General features: G+C 35.9%; 1 protein-coding gene across 1 annotated transcript; it reads right to left on the reverse strand.

Annotated features, from left to right (window-relative positions):
- Positions 1 to 12435: 12435 nt before the first annotated feature.
- LOC107460539 (pathogen-related protein) lies at positions 12436 to 14214 on the reverse strand. The gene is made up of 4 exons (XM_052253225.1): positions 13977 to 14214; positions 13770 to 13902; positions 12957 to 13309; positions 12436 to 12612 (listed from the first exon to the last, which is right to left on the reverse strand). The coding sequence occupies exons 1-4, from the start codon at positions 14103 to 14105 to the stop codon at positions 12532 to 12534; spliced, it is 696 nt and encodes a 231-aa protein (XP_052109185.1). The 5' UTR covers positions 14106 to 14214; the 3' UTR covers positions 12436 to 12531.
- Positions 14215 to 14311: the final 97 nt, after the last annotated feature.

Consider the following 14311-nt stretch of genomic DNA (forward strand, 5'->3'; position numbering starts at 1 on the left):
AACTATTCCATCATTGATCAAATGACCAATATTTCCTTCAGGATCCTCAAAGAAATCAGATACATCATAATGAGTGGTGGAGTTCTCAGCATCATTTGAAACAAAATTTGTTTCCTTTCCTTTGTCGTCCTTTTTCAAAGATGCTTGGTAAAGATCGACTAGATGCCTTGGGGTACGACAGGTACGTGACCAATGACCCTTTCCACCACAACGGAAACACTTATCCCCTGTTGATTTATTGTGCCTGATATTCCTTTCTTTATCCCACTTCTGGTGAGATCCTCTCTTTTGAACATAATTCTTTTTCCTTCCATAATTTTTCTTATTATTAAAACCTTGCCATTTACCTCTTCTGGGGTAATTTGCCACATTTACTTCAGGAAATGGGGCAGCACCAGCTGAGCGCGCTTCATGATTTTTCAATAACAACTCATTGTTGCGTTCAGCAACAAGAAGGTAAGAAATTAACTCACAATATTTTTTAAACCCTTTCTCTCGATACTGCTGCTGCAGGAGCACATTCGAGGCATGGAAGGTTGAGAAAGTTTTCTCCAACATATCATGATCAGTTATTTTTTCCCCACACAATTTCACTCGTGAGGCAATTCGAAACATTGCAGAATTATATTCATTTATAGATTTAAAATCTTGTAAACGCAAATGCGTCCATTCATATCGGGCTTGAGGAAGTATCACCGTTTTTTGATGATTATACCTTTCTTCAAGGTCTTTCCAAAGATCTGCAGGATCTTTTAATATAAGATATTCATTTTTCAATCCTTCGTCAAGATGACGACGAAGAAAAATCATGGCTTTAACTTTATCCTTCTGGGATGCATTATTTTCAGCCTTAATGGTATCTCCAAGATCCATTGAATCAAGATGGATTTCAGCATCTAGTATCCATGATAAATAATTGTTTCCAGATATATCAAGAGCATTGAATTCAAGATAAGAGAGCTTCAACATAATGAAAATTTGTTACCTGAGTCTTCCTAAAAATTTGATCAGAGTCTCGTGCTGATAACGTGTTGTGAAATAAAAGATATATTAAATATAAAATAAAGATGTATTAATATAAGACTCTAGCATTAAAATAATTAGCTCAATAATAATTATAAAGATAGAAAATAGTATAAAAAGTAAAGAGAGAGAGAATTGCATAAATATATATATAAAGATAGAAAGAAGTATTAAAAGTAAGAAGAGAGAAAATTGCATTTGTTTATAGTAAGAGAAAGAAAGAGAATATTATTATATTGCTGTGTGTGTAATCTATTTGCCTCGTCCATGCTTTTATAGGCAAATGAATTCAACCTTTCAAACCATATTAATTGTGCTGTCATGAGAATTTGTTTCTTTCACCATAGAAAATCAGATCCACCATCAATGAGCATCCATCCTTATCCTTGTTGTAACACATATGTTAATAATTTAATTTTTGCTATGCATGTATGTTTGGGCCGAAAATAAAAGAATTCTGGTGCAAGTCCAATTATATAAAAAATATTCAGCTTTGGTATTAAGATATTGTGATTATGGTGGCTGAAAACATGGTTATAATATTTGGGTCAGAAATTTTTACTTAAGCCCAATTGGTTAAATCCATCAGCATTGATGCAAGAATATATGATGAGTATGGCTGAATTGATTATTATGTTACTTGGGCCAAATTGATCCATTATTGTTACAAGCCCAAGTTAATCATTTTTTGCTATACACCCCAATGCATGATCCGAAAACAATTAATCAGAAAAGCAAATGTTGTTATTGCTTTATGCCTTCAACGGATCTCACACTTCACCATGTGATGGAATTCAAATTTTATTAGTGTGAAGTTAATAAATGCATTGGAACTATGAGAGAGAAAGTTTCATTGATTTGATTGATGGCCTTAATGAAAGGCACGCTACCAAGAAACAGAAGGGAAGTGGACATTTAATTTATTTTGTCTAAATCCTTTAGTTAATGTTCATATCTTCCCTTCTTCTTTCTCTGCTTCTAACCTTCGGTCATAACACAGAGAAACCATGGAAGCTAAGCATAGCCACCGAAGAGAAAAAGAAGCACGCTATAAGACCATCAAAATGATGGCACGAAAAAGAAAAAGAAAAGTATGCTGTGGCTAGGATTCTCATTGCTTGTGGTAAGATTTTGTGATGAGATCTTGGCTTCTTCATACCAAAAATGGCTGAAGAAGATTCGGCCAGCAAGATGAAGATTCTTGGAGGGATGGATTGTCTCTGATTCTGCTCAACCACCACAGAAGGTAGCTAGGGTGGCTACGTGATAGAAGAGGCAGAGATTAGAGTTGATGAATCTATCATCATCATGAAGCATCAAGGGTCAGAAATTTATCTTGGAGAGCAAGCCAAGGATGGAGCGCTCGGATTGATGAAGAGTGATGATCAAGGAAGGACTAGAGGTAATTGCATGTTGGTTTTTGCATGGGTTATCTCTTCTCTCTCTCTCTGGCTGAACCAGTTTTGTTCTTGGAGAAGAAGAAGTTGGCTTGGTTTTTGGCTTCAAAGGTGGAGGCTTCCCTCTTCTATAAAAAGAGAGAACAGCCACGGGTTGAAGCAAGGAGTAAGGAAGAAGAGTAAGAGTGCAAGGCACAGAATTCTCAGAGCTACCTGAGCTAACAGATTTTCTGCTCCTTCAATGTATTCTGTTTTGTAATTTTCTGTTTAATTTTGTCATGTCTTGAGTCTCATGGAAAAAGACAAACAGTGATGTTTGTATAAAAAAAGCCATAGAGCGGAAAAAAGGCAGAGAGTGCAAAATTAAAAGAAAAAGCCATAGATGTCCTTAGAGTTCCTTTGTACATTTGTGTTGTATTTTATGATTTTGTGGGAATCCTCTTGTAAGTTGGGTTAGCACTTTACAGTCTGTAATCAAGAAGATTATAGTGAAATTCCATCATTGTTGTGATGGAGACTGGATGTAGGCTGCACTGCACTTAGCAGCTGAACCAGGATATATCTGGGTGTAATTTTCTCTCTCTTCTACCCAATTTCTATTTCTACTGCACATGAGCTAAAATTGAAAATATCTCGTGCCAAGTGACGAGACAAAAATAAAAGTCTCGTGGCTAGGAACGAGACAAAATTAAAAAGTATCCTCAAAGACCAGCAAGTGTAATCAAGCAAAAAAGGAGGCTAAGATTCAACCCCCTTCTCTTAGCCACTGAAAACCATCAATTGGTATCAGAGCTTGGTCTCAAAGAGATCAAGCTTTGCAGCTTGGAGAAAAGATCCATATGGCAGAAAGCAGTGGCTCAAATTTGGTGTCCTACAACCTTACAGAAGGACAGTCAATCAACAGACCGCCTCTTTTCAATGGAAAAAAACTATACCTATTGGAAGGAGAGAATGAAAATCTTTGTGCAAGCAGTAGACTACAGGCTTTGGAAGATCATCCTAGAGGGTCCTTAGTTTCCAACTAACACAAGTGCTGAAGGAGTAGTTACTCTTAAACCAGAAGCAAGCTGGACCAAGGAAGATAGAAAGAAGGTGGAGCTAAATGCCAAGGCTGTAAATCTACTCAATTGTGCTATCAGTTTTGAGGAATACCGACGGATATCACGATGCACAAAGGCAAAGGAAATCTGGGACAAATTGCAAATCACTCATGAAGGAACCACCATTGTGAAGAAGACTCGGATAGACATGTTAAACAGAGAGTATGAAATGTTTGCAATGAAGGAAGGAGAATCTATTGACGAACTGTTCGAACGGTTCAACACCATCATCGTTGGCTTGGATGCTATGGGAATAACACATTCTGATTCTGTGCTTGTGAGAAGAGTGTTGAGATGTCTCACTAAAGAGTAGGAAATAAAAGCTTTAATCATTTCTGAGAGCAGTAGCCTTGATTCCATGACATGTGATTATTTGAGAGGAAATCTTCTTGTTTTTGAAAACACTTATTTGAAAAAAGATTCAAAAAAGAAAGAAATTGCCTTTTCTTCTGTAACTAACCCCCTGGATGATGAATCCAGTGATAACTCCTCTAAAAATGAATTTGTGTTGTTTGCCAAAAAATTCAGGAAAATGGTGAAGTTCAAAGGCAAATGAAGAAAGACCTTAGCAAAGTAACTTATTACAACTGCAAGGAAATGGGGCACTTCAAATCTGATTGTCCCAAGTTAAAGAAGGAAGAGAAACTAAAAAGAGGAAAGAAGAAGGGACTAATGGCTTCATGGAAAGATTTGGAAAATGACTCAGATGATGATGATGAGAAATCCGAGACCAAGTCACAACCATGTCTCATGGCAGATCACATAGATTAGGTATGCCTAGCATCCAAACGGAAGAAAAATATGTGGTACATGGATAGCGGATGCTCTAGGCACATGACCGGAAAGACAACCTTCTTCATTAAGTTTGATGAATATGATGGAGGACTTGTCACTTTCGGTGATGATGGTAAAGGAAATATAGTGGCCGTTTGAAAAGTTGGTAAAAGCTATTCATCTTGTATAAATGATGTTCATCTTGTATAAATGATGTTCTTCTTGTAAATGGTTTGAAACATAATTTACTTAGTGCAAGCCAATTGTGTGATTTAGGATTTGAAGTTATTTTTAGAAAGTTTGTGTGTTTGGTTGTTTGTGAAAAAACTGGGGGATATTCTTTTTGAAGCTAAAAGATGCAACAATGTGTATGGTTTAACTCTTGAGGACTTGAAAGAACAAAATGTAACATGTTTTACTTCTCTTGAATCTGAAAAATGGCTATGGCATAGAAAGTTGGGTCATGCTAGCATGTACCAAATTTCTAAGCTAGTAAAGAAAAATCTGGTTAGAGGAATTCCTAAAATCAAATTTGATAAGGATCTTACTTGTGATGCTTGTTAACTAGTCAAACAAGTTAAATCCTTTTTTAAACCAAAAGATGAAATTTCAACCAAAAGGCCATTAGAGATGTTACACATTGATCTTTTTGGTCCAACAAGAACTCAAAGTCTAGGAGGTAAACACTATGGTTTGGTAGTGGTAGATGATTACTCTAGATTTGGTTGGGTACTTTTTCTTGCTCATAAAAATGATGCCTTTCATGCTTTCTCAACCCTTTGCAAGAAAATTCAAAATAAAAAAGATTTAAAAGTGGCCCACTTGAGAAGTGATCACGGAAAAGAATTTAAAAACCAAGACTTTGAAAAATTCTGTGATGACTTTGGAATTACTCATAATTTTTCATGCCCTAGAACACCTCAACAAAATGATGTTATATTTTGAATAGGACCATTATTAGAAAAGGGTTAAAGAAAACTCCTTATGAGCTATGGAAAGGAACCCCTCCAAATTTTAAGTATTTTCATGTTTTTGGATGCAAGTGTTTTATGCTTAATAGCAAAGAAAATATTGGCAAATTTGATCCAAAATCATATGAGGGCATGTTTGTTGGATACTCCACTACTAGCAAAGCCTATAGAATTTACATCAAAGATCATAGAACTATAGAGGAATCCATACATGTTACTTTTTGTGATTCTAATTTAATTCTCAGTACTGTGATAGATAATAATTCAGATTGTGAAAAAGCTGGAACAAGCAAAGAAAATCCCAAGTCTACTCAAAATGAAGAATCTGTCAGTCCAGTTTTGTCTCGTCAGAATGGAGGAGACATTTCCATTTTGTCTCCTGAGCCAGCAAGAGAAACTGAAACAGTGAGACCCACAGAAGTTCATCAAAGCTCAACACCACAAAGGAAGCCTAGAGAATGGAAGTCTATGAGGGGTTACCCTCATGACTTTATCATTGGAGATCCTTCTCAAGGTGTGACCACAAGATCCTCAACCAAAAGGCAATCTGAACCAAGCAATTTTGCACTCTTGTCACAATTGGAGCCCAACAATGTCAAACAAGCTCTTGAAGATCCATCATGGGTGAAAGCCATGCAAGAGGAGCTTGCTCAATTTGACAAGAATGAGGTTTGGACACTAGTACCTCATCCGGATGGTAAGAAAGTTACGGGTACTAAGTGGGTGTTTAAAAATAAACTTGGTGAGGATGAACAAGTTGTTCGTAACAAGGCTAGATTAGTGGCCCAAGGTTACGATCAAGAAGAGGGTATAGATTTTGATGAATCTTTTGCTCCGGTAGCTAGAACGGAAGCAATTAGGTTGCTTCTTGCCTATGCTGCCCATAAGGATTTTAAAATGTTTTAAATGGATGTTAAATGTGCTTTCCTTAATGGCTTTATTGATAGAGAAGTGTATGTAGTTCAACCCCCCAGTTTTGAATATAAGGATTTTCCAAATCATGTTTTCAAACTTTCAAAGGCTCTTTATGGCCTTAGGCAAGCTCCAAGGGCTTGGTATGAAAGGCTTAGTTCCTTCCTATTAGAAAATCAATTTCAAAGGGGTGCCACGGACACAACTTTATTCATTAAAGCATCTAATGATGATATTCTCCTAGTTCAAGTTTATGTGGATGGCATTGTGTTTGGATCGGCCAATGAGTCCTTGTGTGAAGAGTTTGGAAAACTCATGACTAGTGAGTTTAATATGAGTTTAATAGGAGAGCTTACTTTCTTTCTTGGCCTCCAAATTAAACAAACTCCTAGTGGTACCTTTATTCACTAAGAAAAGTATGCAAAAGAACTTATCAAAAAGTATGGCCTAGAAAACTCTAAACCAATGGGAACACCAATGCATCCAAACACTAAACTTGAAAAGGATGATGATGGCAAAGATGTGGATGAAACACGGTATAGAGGAATGATTGGTTCACTAATGTATCTTACCTCCTCTAGACTGGATATTGTTCAAAGTGTGGGTGTATGTTCAAGATTTCAATCTCACCCAAAAGAATCTCATCTTACAGCCATTAAACGCATCATTAGATACATTAAGAGAACTAGTGATTATGGCTTATGGTATCCAAAATCTGATGATTTTTGTGCAGTAGGGTTTTGTGATACAGATTATGCAGGAGATAGAGTGGATAGACGAAGTACATCCGGCATGTGTTGCTTCCTTGGAAGTTCACTTAACATGTGGTCAAGCAAAAAAACAAGCAACCGTAGCTCTATCCACAGCTGAAGCTGAATATATTTCTGCATCTGCATGTTGCTCACAATTAATTTGGTTAAAAACGTAGTTAGAATATTACAAATTAAAGATTAATAGTATACCATTATTTTGTGATAACATGAGTGCTATAAATATTTCAAAAAATCCTATTTTGCACTCAAGAACAAAACACATTGAGATCAAATATCATTTTATTAGAGAACATGTGCAAAAGGGTACTATTGATATTCAATTTATGAAATCTGAAGACCAACTTGCTGACATTTTTACAAAATCCCTTTGTGAAGACAGATTCTGTTCACTAAGAAAAAGTTTGAGAATGATTGATCTTGTTTCTGTTGATAATTTGTGAAATTTTGATTCTTTTCAGTTTTGTCTCGTAGGAATGGACGAGATAAAAATAAAAGTGTTGGAAGGGATGTGATCAAGGGAGAGGCTACGCAGAATTTAATTTTCGTGGGCCATACCAAATATCTTTGACCCCACCATGACCGTTTTGTTAGTTCCTCATTTTTTGAAAATCACAATCTCTTTGTGGTCTTATCAAATCTTGTTGAAAGAAGCATAGTGTCAAATCAAATCTTTCCTTTCAACTAATCCCTTGATTCAAGGAAACCACTTTTTCAAATAAATGGAAACCACCTTGGTTAATAACTGTGCCCCTTGATGGTCATTAACTTCCTCCACTACCTCTTTCCAATAAGCATTTAATGTCTCTCTAACTTCCTTCCACTCACATCAACCTTCGGCCTTCTCTTCAACTTACATATCCACTCCACTTCTTCATCTTCTCTCTCACTTCCAACCAAACAGACCGAAACCATGCACACTAAGGTGATTACTCAGAAAAGTTCAAGAAAAAGTGGGAAGAACAAAGTGCCAAGCATTGAAGTAGAAGAAGAATCACTCACTTCCACCAATTCATCACCATCGCACTCACCACCAAAAAGAATCACACCCGGAAGCAGTGCTCAGAAGTCTAAAGGGTTTGCCTTGAATAATACCAAGGAGTCAGCAAACCTGGAGACGTGGAATTTCAAGAAAAAGCTCCAAAAATCACATTCTCACTATGATCCATCTAGGTTCAACTCTTGTGCATCCTATGAACTCCACAAAGAAGATATGAGAAAACGTCATCTCTGCGCTACTTACCTCGTCGATCTTAACTCACTCACCAACAAAGGAATCCATGTCTCTTCTCTGTTTGACAACCTTCAATGGACACCACTGCTTCACATTCAAAAACCGGTTTACCCCAGTTTGGTCCGTGAGTTCTATGCCAACATGCGACTAATGGATGGCATCATTCACTCCTATGTGAAGGGAGTTCACATAATCCTTGATATTGCAACCCTTGAGATGGGTCTAGGCTACAAAGAAAAGGGACTAAGGGTATACATGTCCAAGAAATGGGATTTACAGATTGTGATCACTTACCAGATGGCTTTAAATCAAACCTGCGAAAGTCTCTCTAGAATGGATGGTACGAATCCAACTCTCAAGGAACTTGGTCCAGATAAGACAATTCTTCTTTACAAACTCATATCTCATGTTCTTATACCACAAAGTAGTTTACGCCACCAGGTAACAGTTTCTGACTTTCTTGCTCTTGTTACTTCTTCTCAAATTTCCTTTGCATACCTTATGATAAGGCATATGTGGAAATCTGTAAAGGATACCAAAAAGGCTAGTCTTCCATATGGCATGTTTCTCACCAGCATTTTTGAGTATTTTGAAGTTGATTTAACAAATGAAGCTGTTGAGAATAAGGTTTCAGTCATTAAGGGAAGATGAGTTACAAGGAGGATGATGCTAGAAAATCTTGAGGACGAGTTGGGTGTTGCCAGTGAAGAAGGAGCTGAGGAATATGATTTTAATTTCTCTAATGATTAATTACTGTTTTCCTTTTTTTATTTTGATATTGGCATACTGAGGCTCAATTTGATATTCTGTTTTGTTGGGTTGGATACTGTTAGTACTATAACTCTGTGATACTTTATGGATACTTTTGGGTTATATTTTGCATACTTTGTTTTCTATGTCAAAAAATTTTTTGTAGGTGCCCCTTTGATGACAAAAGGGGGAGAATAAATGTTGAAAATTGAAACTGAAAAACATGAAAATTGAAACTAGAAAACAAGGGATGAAATTCTCTTTTGAGAGTTTATGATCACCCTTGTTAAAAGGATACACCTAATGCTTGATATTGCATACTAATAATGCTTGGTTGATTATATTTGTGATGCATTTGTTTTGATATTATGGCTGCCTGGTTGTTAATTGGTTGTTAACATGTATTCTTGTGATAGTTTTATCTTGATGAATATGCTTGCTACTAGTGGAATAGGAATATTCTGATTTATCTTGGTAAACATATTTGCTGAATACTTTATTTTTGGCAGTTTCTTTAAGCATTGGGTATGAAAATAAATGTTGAAAATTGCTGTGATCATGCTGTGATTAAAAATATTTTCTTACTATAAGTATGTTGCTCTGATTTAAATGAAAAATATTTTAAACATCAATTTATTTTCAAAAGATTTTTTGGTTGATCATAGTTTGAGCAGAAAATCAAATTATTGATAACAAACGAGTTTTGATTATCATCCAATTCTGCTCATAAATCAAGCATTCAACATTTCAAAATTTTTATATGTTGAATAACATAGTTGCCTCAAGCTTGATTTGAAAAGTTACAGGTATAAAGCTTCCCTTGGTAAAATAGCATATATTAAGGGGGAGCCATGTAACAATTTGAAAAGGGAAGAAATACAAATCTTCAAAGGGAGTATTCTTTACTCAATCTTAAATTTCTTTCCATTTTAATTTTAATAATGTTTGTTATCAAGGGGGAGATTGATGAGTTTGGAAAACTCTAAGCTAATATTTGTGGTGACTAAACATTATTACTTTGATAAATAGCAAAAATATTAATTCACATATGTTAATAATTTAATTTTTGCTATGTAGGTATGTTTGGGCCGAAAATAAAATAATTCTGGTGCAAGCCCAATTGTATCAAAAATATTCAGCCTTGGTATTAAGATATTGTGATTATGGTGGCCGAAAACATGGTTATGATATTTGGGCCAGAAATTTTTACTTAAGCCCAATTGGTTAAATCCATCAGCATTGATGCAAGAATATATAATGAATATGGCTGAATTGATTATTATGTTACTTGGGCCAAATTGATCCATTATTGTTACAAGCCCAAGTTAATCATTTTTTGCTATACACCCCAATACATGATCTGAAAACAATTAATTAGGAAAGCAAATGTTGTTATTGCTTTATGCCTTCAACGGATCTCACACTTCACCATGTGATGGAATTCAAATTTTATTAGTGTGAAGTTAATAAATGCATTGGAACTATGAGAGAGAAAGTTTCATTGATTTGATTGATGGCCTTAATGAAAGGCACACTACCAAGAAACAAAAGGGAAGTGGACATTTAATTTATTTTGTCTAAATCCTTTAGTTAATGTTCATATCTTTCCTTCTTCTCTCTCTGCTTCTAACCCTCGGTCATAACACAGAGAAACCATGGAAGCTAAGCATAGCCAACGAAGAGAAAAAGAAGCACGCTACATGACCATCAAAATGATGGCACGAAAAAGAAAAAGAAAAGTATGCTGTGGCTAAGATTCTCATTGCTTGTGGTAAGATTTTGTGATGAGATCTTGGCTTCTTCATATCAAAAATAGTTGAAGAAGATTCGGCCAGCAAGATGAAGATTCTTGGAGGGATGGCTTGTCTCTGATTCTTCTCAACCACCACAGAAGGTAGCTAGGGTGGCTACATGATGAAAGAGGCAGAGATTAGAGCAGATGAAGCTATCATCATCATGAAGCATCAAGGGCCAGAAATTCATCTTGGAGAGCAAGCCAAGGATGGAGTGCTCGGATTGATGAAGAGTGATGACCAAGGAAGGACTAGAGGTAATTGCATGTTGGGTTTTGCATGGGTTATCTCTTCTCTTTCTCTGGCCGAACCAGTTTTGTTCTTGGAGAAGAAGAAGTTGGCTTGGTTTTTGGCTTCAAAGGTGGAGGCTTCCCTCTTCTATAAAAAGAGAGAACAGCCACGGGTTGAAGCAAGGAGTAAGGAAGAAGAGTGAGGGTGCAAGGCACAAATTCTCAGAGCTACTTGAGCTAACAGATTTTTTTTTCTCCTTCAATGTATTCTGTTTTGTAATTTTCTGTTTGATTTTGTCATGTCTCTAGTCTCATAGAAAAAGGCAAACAATGAGGTTTGTATAAAAAAAACCATGGAGTGGAAAAAGGCAGAGAGTGCAAAATTAAAAGAAAAAGCCATAGATGTCCTTAGAGTTTCTTTGTACATCTGTGTTGTGTTTCATGATTCTGTGGAAATCCCCTTGTAAGTTGGGTTAGCACTTTACAGTCTGTAATCAAGAAGATTATAGTGAAATTCTATCATTATTGTGATGGAGACTGGATGTAGACTGCACTGCACTTAGCAGCTGAACCAGGATATATCTGGGTGTAATTTTCTCTCTCTTCTACCCCATTTCTGTTTCTACTGTACAAGAGCTAAAACTGAAAATATCTTGTGCCAAGTGACGAGACAAAAATAAAAGTCTCGTAGCTAGGGACGAGACAAAATTAAAAAGTATCCTCAAAGACCAGCAAGTGTAATCAAGCAAAAAGGAGGCTAAGATTCAACCCCTCTTCTCTTAGCTACTGAAAATCATCACCTTAAAAGGGGGCGGCATCACAGGTAGGGATGGCAAAACTTCCCGAGGCGCGGAGATTTCTGTGGAGACCGCTTGGAATGGGAATCCAATTGTGAAGAATGTTTTTTTCTCTGTTCGCGGCGTTCTTTCTCCTTTTAAAAGTACGTCTGTTCTCTTCTTTGCAACTCTCGTGTCCGTTCTCGTCTTTGCTGCTGGATCTCACACCTCGTTCACTGCTCTATGTTCTGCCTCGCCATTGCATCTGTCCACCGCGTCAGTTCGAGAATGTAATGAATGCAATGCTATTATCAAAAGCTTATTCATAATTTTGGCTTACTCAAGTAATATGTCTAGCCTCTAAAATGTTTTGTATCTTCAAACAAATCTATGCAAACCCAAAGAGAATTAGCCCTTTATTTTCTCTCTAATTTATTAATTGTAGAATTAGAAAAAGAAAATATTTCAGATATATTATTCTTAGGTTGATAATATATATCATATATATATATAGATACTTATTATTATTGTTGGATTATTCAAGTGGTTAGTTCGCTCGTCTACTTAAATAAGTTTTAAAAGTTTGAATTTCGTTTTGTATATGCAGTAATTCATTAGGTAGCAACAAACTTTTAAATGAAATTATGATAGTAGTGGATTAGTTATTAAACTACTGGGTTGAGAGATATCAATGGAAAAAAAAAATAATAAATAGGCACTACAATGGCACAAGAACCTTTATTTGCCTGTAACCCTGTATTACAATCTGAGTCTTAAGGTTAGGGTTGTGCTATCTATTCCTTAGCCAGTGTTCCTGAGTACAGGACAGCTTGAAATAGCATCTTCACCACTTGCATCAATGGCAGGACCTTTCAGGAGACTAAAAATTGAATTTATTCCATAAATGTATGGAAAGCATAGTATAAATAATAAGTGTTAACATCAAAGCAATGCTATATATGTTGCTGCATACAGTTAGATTCAGATTCTTAATTGAAGCAAATATCTTTTTTTTGGTTGTCCACGGTAGACTCCAACTCCATAAGTCAAGGACTAAATAACTAATCTATCACGGATCTGAGCTTTATTTAAAGGTCTGCCGCTGGTCGATGGATTGCTGTTTGCACAAGGCGAGATTCGACCCTCAACACTGGTTTAAGCGGACGAGTGAGCTGACCACTCGACCATCCCAAGCTAATTTTCTAATGTTCTTTCTAATATCATGCATATATGGATATTACTATTTCGAAAATGGAGCAAGCAATGATATAATATACCGTGAAAATGGCGATTCCAAAAAGTTCAACTTTTTGACCAGTTGGGGCATGGCCCTTGAAAGGACCCTCCATGAATCCCCAGTGTCTGAACTTGTAAATAATAACGGGTGGTCCAGAATAGACATGAAGAATCTCCAGAGCAAAACCACGTGGGAAAGTGGTGGTGAAAATGTTGTGAGATGAATCTGCTGTTTCTTCATTTGGGTCGTATACCCTTAGTTCTTGTGGCATCGATGTTTGCAGCAGTGCATTATACCCACCTCCAAGCTTCTTTTTCTCTTCCAACGTCATAGCATTCCTTCCTATCACCATTAATTCTCAAAAGCTTAAGAACAACTTTTCGCTTTCAACTTATAATCTGTCCAAACTTTAGAATAAATAATTTCGTTACATGATATCAGAACTAATATTCCAACCAATATAAGGCAAAAATGGAGATATGCTAATTCCTTATTGCCTGAAGTGTGGTATTAGGCGATAGTTTAGTTAAATATATCAAATCTTCTAACAATTCTTAATCATCAATTTTACAAACACTGGCACGTGAGTTTATGAGTTTATAATACATGGTTAGATATATAACGTGATGAAAAGTGAAAACTCACACACAATTATTTTTATGTAAAGTTAATAATTGAAAATCGTTAGATGATAACTTAACTAAATATATGTTCAATTATTTAACAATTTTTAACTATCAACTTTACGAAAATAAGTGCATGTGAGTCTCTGCCGTATAATACATGGTTAACTTATTATTACCATTGAGGCTGAAAGTGTATTTCTGTGGATCCAGTGATCTGTATTGATTTACATCAACTTTATGGAAAACTTCCATTTCCCAATTCTTGACTAGAGTCTGCACCTGCTCTTCAAGAGATCCAGGAGGCCATTTCTGCAATCAAGAATATAAATACTAGTGTATTATATATATTACTTAGTAGTAGTTATTCTAAAGTGTGGGGGTACCTTGGTTCTGCCCTCTTCAAAAAGCTTGTTGACAACATCATAATTAGGAGGGGCACCAAATCTCCATTTGGTGTTCTTCTCTTGCTCTTGATGCAAAAACGTGCGGTATTTGTCCTCTGATGAACCCATCAATCTCTTGCTGCCATATAACTCAATATCTTATTAGCTTTGTGATGATATCTATATATATAATTGAAGAGGTAAGATGACTTTTCATACTTATTCCAGCAGAAAACAATGGCTTTATTATTATATTGTAATAATGAGGAAAATAATATCATGGTCAATTTTATAGGAGAGAATAATGCCACAATAACTATAATGGACTAGCATAT

This window comes from Arachis duranensis, chromosome 8, assembly GCF_000817695.3.
Source record: "Arachis duranensis cultivar V14167 chromosome 8, aradu.V14167.gnm2.J7QH, whole genome shotgun sequence".
In the NCBI taxonomy this organism is placed as follows: Eukaryota; Viridiplantae; Streptophyta; class Magnoliopsida; order Fabales; family Fabaceae; genus Arachis; species Arachis duranensis.

Coding starts and splice junctions, on each gene's coding strand:
- LOC107460539 (XM_052253225.1), bottom strand. CDS start 14,105: ATGGGTTCATCAGAGGACAAATACCGCACGTTTTTGCATCAAGAGCAA. Junction 13,903..13,976: donor TTGAAGAGGGCAGAACCAAG/GTACCCCCACAC, acceptor TCTTGATTGCAG/AAATGGCCTCCTGGATCTCT. Junction 13,310..13,769: donor ATACACTTTCAGCCTCAATG/GTAATAATAAGT, acceptor TAATGGTGATAG/GAAGGAATGCTATGACGTTG.